General features: G+C 35.5%; 1 protein-coding gene and 1 pseudogene across 1 annotated transcript; one reads left to right on the plus strand and one right to left on the minus strand.

Annotated features, from left to right (window-relative positions):
* Nucleotides 1-3,356: 3,356 nt before the first annotated feature.
* On the plus strand, nucleotides 3,357-5,963 carry LOC132289172 (uncharacterized; annotated as a pseudogene).
* A 2,032-nt stretch (nucleotides 5,964-7,995) lies between these two features.
* LOC132293134 (tubulin alpha-5 chain-like) lies at nucleotides 7,996-12,191 on the minus strand. The gene is made up of 5 exons (XM_059790475.1): nucleotides 11,985-12,191; nucleotides 10,039-10,253; nucleotides 9,659-9,858; nucleotides 8,600-9,108; nucleotides 7,996-8,492 (listed from the first exon to the last, which is right to left on the minus strand). Exons 1-5 carry the CDS (start codon nucleotides 12,095-12,097, stop codon nucleotides 8,180-8,182), a joined length of 1,350 nt encoding a protein of 449 aa, XP_059646458.1. The 5' UTR covers nucleotides 12,098-12,191; the 3' UTR covers nucleotides 7,996-8,179.
* Between the last annotated feature and the right edge of the window lie 213 nt (nucleotides 12,192-12,404).

Consider the following 12,404-nt stretch of genomic DNA (forward strand, 5'->3'; position numbering starts at 1 on the left):
TTTCCCTTTGCTTTCCAGTTCTCAGTGTTTATGGTATGTATCCGCCCAGTGTATTGGGTGTGTATGGCGAATTGGCAACGTTTGCGGTGATGGTGGTCCTCCATGGCTTTTGGAGCGTTGTTACTTTTCCTGAAGAGGGTTATATCATCTATACTTTTGATCCCGGTATTGGTGCAGTGTCATTTGACTCCTTTGTTACCCTGCTAGTCCCAATCTTTCTTTTTGTCTTCTTTGCACCATGGGTTCTTCGTTGTTTCTTATTTCTCTCATTCCATTTACAGGAGACAATTGATGGTGGGGCTAATACTCAGCCTGCAGGATCTTCAAACAGAGGTGCTCGCCTAGGTCTAAATTTTGAAAATTGGATGATTGCGATGGTTGGTCTTCTTATCTTGATTCTCAATGCTCAATTCTTCAGCCTCAAGGCCAACAATCAGTTATCTTTGTTTTCGCCTTTGTGGTCTCCACAAAAATATCTCAAGAATCATCTTGATAATAACGATGGGTTTCCGTGAAGCTTTGCTTGATCCATCACTGGCTCTAAGCGGATGTTGGTGCCTCTTCTTTGTTTTCTTTGTCGGGTTCTACAATTTCTTCATCGTCAATGTCTTCCGATCATCCTCATACCTATCACAAAGGTTGCGTGGAGCAGTTCTCGTGTGACATTATGCTGATGTTGGTCTCTTGGGATACTAAGGGCAAGTGGTATAATGCTAGCAATACAGGCTGGCGAAGCTTTGTTGGATTGCTAGCCACATCAGCAATTGTGCTAATGTGGCTATCAACAGTATATTGCTATCTTTCAGGCACGGTATGGGTTAATTGATATATATTATTTTATTATTTTTTGTTGTACTTTTTTAATACATTTAATATTTTGAGTAAAAAAAATTAAAAACATATTTATTTTTTTGTTTTCTTGTATTTTATAAAACAGCTACTTTTTCAACCGCTTGAATTTTTTTTTTTTATATATTGCTATGTTTTAGTCACGGTATGAGTTAATTGATATCTATTATTTTATTATTTTTGCTTGTATTTTTTTAAAAGGCTACTTTTTCAACCACTTGAAATTTTTTTTATTATATATTTGAATAGAATACTTCTTTTAATACATTTAAATTAATATATTTTCTCATAATTAAATAAATCAAAATTACATTACATATTTTCTCACAATTACATAACTAAAATAAATAAAAAGACATTACATATTTTCTCCCAATTACATGAATAAAATAAAAAAAAAAACATTACATATTTTCTCACAATTAAACACTTGAAATAAAAAGACATTACATATTTTTTCACAAATATAAATAAATTACATGTGGCCACCACCTTCATTTAGTTTATTTAAGATTTGATTTTGTTGTTGAATGATCCATGCCTTTGATGCGTCTGTTGGAGCCTTCGATGGACCTTGACGCTTTTTTTTTTTTTCATAATTGGGTTTGTATAAAAGAAAGAAAAAGTATTTACAGGCGCACAGAGGACATTCCCTCAGAATGAAACAGAAATGGAAAAACCTATTTCAGAAAAAGAAATGAAATGTAAACAAATAATGCTAAATAATGTCCCTTAGGGACATTATAAACATTAAAAACTTCATATAAAATTTGTCGAGCCACCTCAGAGGTGGACCTAGAACTGTGGTCATGAAGTCTTCAATTTCTCTCTTGCCAAATACCCCAAAGCCCAGCAACTAGCATAGTGTGAACCATTTTGCTACTCTGCTGCAAAAACCAAGTCAACAAATCATCCATTGAGTTCAAAAGAGTAAAATAGGTTTTTAGCATTATATCTCTTTCAAACTCCATTTCAGCCATCCTTTCTCTTGTTTTTATTTCTAACTGTTTAGTCCGTTCTTTCTCCAAATTTGATTATATCGCCAGCTGCTTAGTTCGTTGTTTCTCCATGGAAAGTTGAAGTCCATTCGCTCTCCTTCCACACCTGCTTCACCAAACATGACACCTTGTGCTGTTACAGCTTCCAATTGTTTAAGAATACTTGCTTCAAGAGATGACGTTTTCTTTTTACGAATCTTCCTTACTTTTTGTCCCTCGGGACGTGACATATTCGAACCTTCGGTATCGACTGGTGTATCGTCATCACCAAGATTTACCGACCCTGGAGTTGATACTGTAGAAGTTGATGAACGTGGTGTTGTTGGAGTCAATTCCGACCAATTTCTTGGCTCATTAATATCAAGATCAACACCTCTTTTCATTGGTCGTCTAGTTGGATTTTCGTTAACGTTGCAATGCATCTGCCATTTTTCCGAATCCCAAAGAACATTCTAACAATGCTCGTATTTAAAAAAAAATTTCTGTTGAAGTTTATATAGTTCTCTAACAACATTCATCTATAAAAAATAAATAATCATTGAAATTAATAAGTTGGATTAAAATTAAGAATAAAAAAATATTGTACAAAGTAAAAACTTACCATATCATACTCGTTGTAACCACTGATTGGATTGTCGTGGACATTTTTGTAGTATCCTAAAAATTTGTTTACATCATGTTGAAAGTTTGAAAAATGGTTCATCAGAGCACCGTGTGATCTTTCTTCAGTTATCTTGTCTCCCAATTGCCTAACCTAATGAGCTTGAATTCGTTGCCACAATGTACCCATACTTTGATCTGTTCCCGTCACCGGATCTTCACCAATCATAATCCATGCTTTGCACAATGCTATGTCTTCTTCTTCGGACCAATTCCCACCCTTTTTCTTTAAGGGTGGCTGTGATTGAGAAGGTTGAGAGGAATTTTGGAATTGAGGTGTGTATGGGGGTTTTTGAGATGGATTTTGGAATTGAGATGTGTAAGGGTGACAAAATGGATTTTGAAATTGAGGTGTGTATTCTGGATAAATTTGGTTTTTGAATTGGGGCTGAGATGTATTTCAGAATGGATTGGATCTTGAGAGTGCCACCCAGAATTGAATTAAGATGGTATTTCGAAGTTTCCATATTGGTTAAAATGAGGGTTGTTGAATGGAAGTCGCTGATCCATTAAATGTCGAAGGATGATGATTTAGTGAAATGAATGTTGACAGATGAGAAAAATGAGTGTTGAATGATGAGTATTGAGTGAAATAAGTGTTGTATTTATAGAGATTGTTGTATACCCAACGGCTATATTCTCAAAGTCTATATTCCCAACGGCTATATTCCAACAGCTATATTTCTAACGGCTATATTCCAACGGCTATATAAACCACTAATTTAGTCTTTTGTAGTTGCTCAAGTCCATTTTCTTTTCCTTCATTCCTCAAGTCCATATTTTCTCTTATTTGATTCCTTTACCACTTTTTCTCTTCTCTGAATTCTCAACTTTTATATAAGAAAAAAAATGGCATCATCATCACAATCTTTTCAAATCTCCGAATCTGATTCTTCAGAAAATTCGTCAGATTCTGATCGGGAAACGGTTTATCAATTCCATCAAAAAAGGATCAAAACGATTCTGGGTATTTTTACGCCTGAGAATCTAAAAGCATTATTTAAACCAAAGAAGAGACGATATATTAAACGTGATCGGGAGGATGCAGCACAAGAACTCTGGAAAGATTACTTTGCCGAAAATCCTGTGTTTCCACCTGAATACTTTCGTAGACGGTTTAGAATGCGACAACAGTTGTTTCTTCACATTTTGAACGATATTACAACTCATGACAACTTCTTCAAACAGAAGCCCGATGCTACTGGTCGTATGGGGTGCACCCCTATACAGAAGATGACAGCAGCAATACGTATACTTGACTATGGAATTTTAGCGGATCTTTGTGATGAGTACATCTGGTTAGAGAGCGCACTGCGATTGAAAGCTTGAAGAGATTTTGTGATGCTGTAATTGCATTGTATGCAGAGCAGTACCTACACTTGTCAAACGAAAGCGACATTGCATGTTTACTTTTTGAAGGGGAAGAAAGAGGATTCCCAGGTATGCTTGGCTCTATAGATTGTATGCATTGGGAATGAAAGAATTGTCCTAAAGGGTGGCATGGCACACACAAGGGGAGAGGTCGTAAGTCTACCCTCATATTGGAGGCGGTTGCATCAAAAAATCTATGGATCTGGCATGCTTTCTTTGGTATGGCTGGTTCACACAATGACGTGAATGTCTTAGATCATTCCCGAGTGTTCAATCGTATCATTAATGGTACAATGCCTCCAATTAATTATGAGGTGAATGGACATCACCGTACGTTGGGGTATTACCTATCTGATGGTATATACCCTAAGTGGACAACTTTGATTCAAACCATTCCGCACCCAACTACTGAAAAAAAGAAATTATTTGCTCAAAGACAAGAAGCCGTTAGGAAAGATGTTGAACGGGCATTTGGTGTGTTGCAGATAAGGTAGGCTATAACGCATGGACCAGTATATTATTGGAAGAAAGAAAACCTGAGCAAGATAATGAGAACGTGCATTATATTGCACAACATGATCATAGAAAACGGGGGCAACACTAACATTTTGGAATGGACACCTCCAACTGATGAGTCGGTCTACCTTCCACAGTACAATCGAGACTGATCATTTTTGGCGGCACACATCTCCACTCGCCTCAGCAGAATTCACAATGTAGAAAACAATGGAGATCTCAGGAGAGATCTTATGGAGCATTTGTGGAATAAATTTGGCGATGAAAAGGTTTAATGATAATATTGAGTAAAATGTATTTTTTCATATTGTATGTTTGTGATGAATAAAATATTACTTTACAATTTTTTTTTTCTTATATATTTGTTGACAAATTTTAAAGAAAAAAAAAATCAAAATCATAAAAAAAAAAAAAAAAATTATAATAAAATTCAATTACATATAAAAAGGAAATAGTAAAGAAAAAAAAAAAAAAAAAGTCATTTCTAACAATATGATTTTTTGTTTTAAAAAATTCATATATATTTGTTGACAAATTTTGAAATCATAAATATTTATTTCAAAATAAAAAATAAAATAAAATAATCAAAATCATAAATTTATTTTTTACAATAAAAATAAATTACATATAAAAACAAATAGTGAAGAAAAAAACCAAAAAAAAAAAACAAAACAAAAAAAAAAAAAAGGGAAAAGAGCCGTTGCTGCAGCAGGTGGGGCCTTGTTTAGCTCGCAATGCTATTGTTAGCAGTTGCGATGTACTTTGCTAGTCTTTCTCTGGGTCCCACAAGTTGCTAGCCTTATATCAATTCAAACACTAGCAATACTGACTCCCTAATTAGCAATAAAGTCCTTGTACCGGTTTCTATGAGGAAGCCACGGCTTGGGATTACGTATTGATGGAATTTTCTGGAGGCCAGCCAATGGGACACATACTCCTCTCATGGGATGTATTGTTTCATTGGCCCAGCTGGACCTGAGTTATTGCAGCCCAATCTTGTTGACTGAAACAACAAATGCCAACTATATTTTGTTTGTCGTTGGGTTAATCAAATAGCAGGCCCATTGGATTATGGGTTGTAGCATGCAAAGTCCACAGGTTCTTGTTGTGCATTGGGATAATTGTATTGGTCTCCAAGCCCATGCAGTTATTTCTGGCAAAGTTTAGGGCAGTTCGCATATCCACAAAACCCCCTATTCAGCAGAGGTGGATTTCAGGGAACCATTGGGTGTTCGAGGCGGCGAGAGGTTTTCTGCTCAACTGTTCTGCTCTCAATTATGCTTGCTCCTATGCTATGTTTGGTGCTTGTTGTCCGGATCATATTCTTGCATTTGCAAACGATGACTTATGTCAGGGGCGTAAGTTGGCGACACATACAATTCGTCCCAATCACAATCTTTTACAGCTCAACTTACGTTGTTGGTGGGTGTTAGTTTGCTCAGTGCTCCAGATACCTTTTAAGCTTTAGGTTGTTATCATGACTGATGTCATGACCTAGCTTAGTGATGGGTTTATCTGGGCTGTTTGTTTGTTTTGTCAGTTTTTGTGGTTATGGTATTTGCTGTGTAAGTGCCGTTTGGCTGCTTTCTCGTCAAGGTAAAAAATATATATATATTTGCAAAAGACGAAGGAGGTTAGAGAGGAGGTGGGAGACTTTTTCCTCCAAAATTGAGCAAATAAAAAACATAAGAAGAAATCACTCCTCCTTACTTTTTTTCTTTTTTCTCTTCTCTTCAACCAAATATAAAAAGTCTTTATCTACCCATCCTCTCATCCACCCGTCCCGATCCAACCAAAATTAGCATAAGGAATAGTCCTGGGCTAATTGCTGATTTGGTGGTCTGTGGACACTATAATACAGTACTATTCAAAGACTTAACTAAGAGGGGGTCTCATTGTTATCCATCTTAAACATCCCTTTAGGTGGGTCCCACCTTACTACTGTGCAATTGACCCCAAATGTGCACCATCATATCTTTTTCTTTCTTTATAATTTTCTTGTTTGTCATGGTTCGGCGCAATTTTATCTTTTTCTAATCAGATCACCACAAACATCAATCTTTTTGGTCCATCTTGATTGTGTATGATGTTGACCAGTTTATCCACACTTCTGGTAGTGCGATGTGCTGCTCAATGACGCATTATGTCGGTTTGGGAGGAGAAAGCTTTAGGGTTTCAGATTCAATTCATTCTTTTTCTTCTTTGATTTTGTTTTATAAAATAAAAAATTAGATAGATATCAACAAGATTTATTGAATTATTGGTTTTGAAAATACCTTAAACTAGCTGAACTTTTAAAACTAGAAATTTGAATTTTTTTTAATTTTATTTTTTATATTAGAGTTAATTTTAAAACTAATTTTCAGTTTAATTTACAATCCAGTGACGTGAAGATCAGATTCTTTTAGGTAGAATTTTCTTCTGAAGTGATCTATAAAATGAATAAGCACTACAAAATTTCCGTGTTCAACACTAACCACTTTAGTACGGACACTTTTACTAAGGAGTCGTATTCGTATCGTACTCATGTTAAACACAGATATTTTTCGGACACTCCTTGAATGCGTATCCGACATTTCATATATGTGTCTATAAATAAAAATGAATTTTATTATTTTAGACACTTCACCGACACTTTGCTGACACTTCCTGAACATTTTTCACACAAGTGTACCCAGTAATTTTAAAAATAATATAATTCATATCATGACAAAGTAATAAAATAATAATATATATGATATAAAAATTATTACAATAATAAAATAATTTCATTTTATAATAAATCTTTATATAGAAATTATAAATAAATTAAAGTTTTAAAATATTATTATTGAATAAATGTATAAAAATAAATATTTATATCATTAAATAAATATATATAAATAAATATTTATATTTATATGTAATCGTATTCATATCATACTGATACTATATTTTTGTTTTATTTTTTAAAAATTTAATGTATGGACATATCCATGCTACCATAACTAACCACACAACACCCAGGTAATAAGTTATTGATTGTCTTGTGTTTAGGACCCACCTTAGAGGTCATTTCACTGTCGTGGATTGCTATGAAGAGTAGCAGTCTGGAGAGGAGTTGGGTTTATTTAAAAATATTTTGTAGATCTCGGAAACTCAAATACCTTCCCTTGGTTTATATAAAATGAGAAGAGTATACAATACCGTGGTGTATTGATCTGCGTATATTGTATTGTATACCTTCTACTGTCTTGGGATTCAAAATAAAAAACTAAATGGCAGTTATGTTTGGTTTTGAAATTCTGACACTAAATAATATTTAAAATAAATCATTATTACATCTTTGTTGATTTGATTATCTTTTGGAACAGATGCAGTCTTAGGGGGTAAGATTCCAAAATTCTGTTCATAAAAGAAAATTACTTTCCACACACACAAACATATATAACATTTAATTTATAAATTATTTTTGCGGCAATCTTCTTTAGAGGTTAAAAAAAAAAAAATGATTTGTTAGTCATACAAGTATATGACACACAAATTTTGCCCCTAGCCAAGTACCTTCAATTCCTTCCACAAGTGGTGTTTAAGCCACACTAAAAAGTGCAAACATGGCACAGAAAAAGCAATGAAAAAAATAATATTTCAGTCATTGTAAATCTTGCTTGAAACAAAAACCATATTGGAACACTGAGAAGAGCAGCTCTCTCAGTTAACAAATAGCATAAAGCATAACAGAAACAACTGGAAAAAAATTGATTATAGTTGAAAAGGACAAGAATTATACCCCAACAAAATTACATTTAATAGTCTTCCCCTTCATCTTCCTCTTCAACGCCTTCTGCCCCAACTTCCTCATAGTCTTTCTCAAGAGCAGCAAGATCTTCACGGGCTTCTGAGAACTCCCCTTCCTCCATGCCTTCGCCCACGTACCAGTGGACAAATGCTCGCTTGGCATACATGAGATCAAATTTGTGGTCGATTCTGGAGAAAACCTCAGCCACGGCTGTGTTGTTACTTATCATACAAACTGCACGCTGCACCTTGGCAAGATCACCAGCAGGAACAACTGTTGGGGGCTGGTAATTGATGCCACACTTGAAACCAGTTGGGCACCTGAAATAATGCACATACCGATTAAGATAATGATACGTCCTGGTGCAACTATTGCTTATGTGTAATTGTTTCGTAATGTTTATATATGACTACTCAGTAGTACTCACCAATCAACAAACTGAACTGTCCGTTTTGACTTGATGGTACCAACAGCAGCATTGACATCTTTGGGAACTACATCACCACGATACATTAGACAGCATGCCATGTACTTCCCATGCCTTGGGTCACACTTGGCCATCATACTTGAAGGCTCAAAAACAGCATTTGTGATCTCAGGAACAGATAACTGCTCGTGGAAAGCTTTTGCAGCTGAGATCACTGGTGCATAAGATGAGAGCATGAAATGAATACGAGGATATGGCACAAGGTTGGTTTGGAACTCCGTAACGTCCACGTTGATGGCCCCATCAAATCTCAAGGATGTGGTCAAAGACGAGATAACTTGAGATATCAAACGGTTCAGGTTGGTGTAAGTTGGCCTCTCAATGTCTAATGATTTCCTGCAGATATCATATATAGCTTCATTATCCAAGAGCACAGCAACATCTGTGTGTTCAAGGAGGGAATGAGTGGACAACACACTGTTGTAAGGCTCCACAACTGCAGTTGAAACCTGAACATCTCGGGAAACTTGTCACATAAAATAGTTCATACTAAGAGCTGAATCTTAAACATACAAGAAATAGAAATGCCCAAAGATAACATAAATGTAATGAACAGGGCAATCAATTGACTCGCTTAAATATTAAAGGAATTTCAAACATTTCTGCTTCCCCCATGTTGAAAACATCAACTCAATGATCCTAACCCTATCCAAGTTACAGAAAACACTTGAAAATTTAGAAATACAGTCTCATGCTTAGTTTTTGGCTGTCAGAACTTGAGTTTTTAGATTTAGTTTTTCCTTTTCCTTTGTTTTTCTTTTCTTATTTATTATTTATTATTTATTTATTTTTGGGGAAGTGGGGTACAGATTAGAGAGTGATTCAAACTGATTCTTTACATAAAGAGAAAAAAGACCTCTGGTGGATGCAAGAACAGGGAAAAAGATCAATTCCGTATATGCTTTGTTTGCTTCCATATCAGCCAGGTTCCCCATATCTTGCTTTTCAGGCAATTATAAAAGTGCAAAATAATAATAATACTAATAATAATAAGTATACCTGAGGAGAAGGAAAGATGGTGAACCCAAGTTTTGACTTTTTCCCGTAATCTACAGACAAGCGCTCTAGAAGTAAAGACCCCAAACCAGAACCAGTGCCACCACCCACGGCATTAAATACCAAAAAACCTTGTAAGCCGGTGCAATTGTCAGCTAACTTTCTCACTCGATCAAGGCATAGATCGATGATATCTTTCCCGACTGCAGCACATAGCCAATAAAGCAATTTATGCCAATTAAATAATATAAAATTATGGCTGTGGCCGACCTCATCCATATGGGACAAAGGCAAGGGTGTTGATGAAATAATATATAACCATTGCTACTGTTTTTATTTTTTGCAAACCATTGCTACTGTTGACATTGCAGAAACATAACCACCTGTGTAATGTCCTCTGGCAAAGTTATTAGCAGCATCCTCTTTACCAGAGATAAGTTGCTCAGGGTGAAAAAGTTGTCTGTAGATTCCAGTCCTAACTTCATCAACAACAGTGGGTTCCAGATCAACAAATATTGCCCTAGGCACATGCCTGCCAACACTTGTCTCGCTGAAGAAGGTATTAAAAGCATCTTGTGCAACACCTATTGTATTGTCACTGCAAGCATATAAGAGACCATATGAAAACCCAATACTGATATTTAGTTAATTCAACCAAAAAAGTAAAGAAAAAAATAGTGGATTTTCCTTGGCACAACAAAATAATCTATTTTTCATTCCTTCAAATTGTTAAGCATATGTAGGTTCAACTATACAGAGGATTTGCAAGTAAAATTGTCAATTTATGCCAATTTAATGAATCAAGGCCTGTGCTTTCAAGCAGGAAGTAATTCACACAGTTGAAAATCAAAATATTACTTAAGGACCGTCAGTATTGAGCATGCAATTTGTTTAGCATACACAACTTCAAATACAACAAGTATGTGCCTAGTACATTCTATTATGTGAATTGAAACAATCAGAGTCCAGACCCCAAAAGTAGAACCAAGTCACAAAAGTAAAAAAAAATAGGTATAATCAAGAAACTATCAAGAATTCAGTGTACCATTTGTTGCAGAGAAGTGACAAACATAGTCATAAATCAAAAGAGAAAGTTTAAGCAAACAAATTGATGCCACTTCAAGAGCCTGACTATCTACAATTGCCTTGGGTTCAAATTTACTAGTGAAACAATTAACCTGATGAGGTGATTCTAGACCACCTGATTCCTGAATGACTACAATTAAGCACTATTCTTGACCATTTAGGCCTTGTCAATTGATCCAGAAATAGCTACTGTTCCAACAACCTTAATCTTGTGTTTTGTTTTACAATATAGTACAGCAACAAAAGTGAGGGCATACCCTCACTGCACCAACTAGCCCCCTAAAACAAAGAAACTAGGCAGAGACAAGGGCAGACCCACTTAATTGCCCTAGACTAGACAATTGTATCCAAAAAACGAAAGAAAAACACTTCTCCTTTTGACTCTGAAATGACTATTCCAATGGGTTTTGGACTAGTCAACTGTTTTATCAATTTGTTTAGGCTATCCAATTCTTCATTTTGATTACTTTGAGTCAAGAAAATAAAAAGCAATCATATAATTCTTACTACCTATATATGTAAATACACGTATGTATTTCACAGGGAGGGGGAGATTGGGTCCAATGAAAATAATGCATTTATCTGGTGAACCATTATAGTGATTTTCAAGAAATCAACATTGTGAGTAAAGGACATAAGAGGATGTGAAAAAAATTCAAAATAAAGAGACCAAGTTTAGTAATGTCATTGAAACCCTTCAATAGACTAACATAATGCTATGAGCCAACATAACAGTCCCGCTCAGAAAGGGGATCTGACTGAATCTGGAGAAAGTAAAAGAGAAATTTCGCTTCTAATACATGCCAAATATTCGATAAAGTGCTCAAGAAAGTCAATGATTCTAAATCCAAAAAGTGACTTACTGAGAGTAAGAAGAAGAACAGAGTAAAAGCATTAATCCAAGCGATGCAGTGACCGATCAAGTCAGAAACCTCAAACCTACTATACTAGCACAACAAGAAAATGCTATTGACAGCTATGAAAGACGAATAACAAACCATGGCAAGTAACAAAATAATAAATAAATAAATAAATAAATAACAAGACCATGATTCTGGACAGATCGAGTTTCAGATCCATAACCAGAAAAGAAAATCCAGTTGGAAGAATTTGAAAATACAAACCAAAAATGATGATCAAGCAAGGGGTATATAGATCCATAGTACCCACATACAAATATACACACACACACACACACACACACACACATACATAAACACACATATTCCGTAAGATGCGTTACCTGGGCATCATTCCATCAGGTTGAATGCCATGCTCGAGACAGTAGAGCTCCCAGCAAGAATTTCCCACTTGAATCCCAGCCTGTCCAATGTGAATGCTTATCACCTCTCTCATCTCTCTCTTAACTCTCTCTAGGTCGAAACTGGAGGGAAGGTGAGTAGAAGATATTTTGAGAGTTTTTAGAAGAGGGGTTTAAATTAAATGAGAGAAGGTCTCTCTGTGGGAGTAAGTACTAATTTATGGAATCGTTGGCTTAATTAATTGGATTTGATAAGAATTTGGAGTCCGTAGTGCAGATGGATCCATCGCTAAGTGACAACTGGTCTGTGGGCTCAGCCAGACCTGCTGTTGTCTGACACGTTACCCTACTTGGATGAACGACCACCAACTCAATGATTCTCTGTCGTAATGCCTGATTTTC

This window comes from Cornus florida, unplaced genomic scaffold (genome assembly GCF_030987335.1).
Source record: "Cornus florida cultivar Cherokee Brave unplaced genomic scaffold, ASM3098733v1 CherokeeBrave_3.0.0_Hap2_Chr02, whole genome shotgun sequence".
Lineage (NCBI taxonomy): Eukaryota > Viridiplantae > Streptophyta > Magnoliopsida > Cornales > Cornaceae > Cornus > Cornus florida.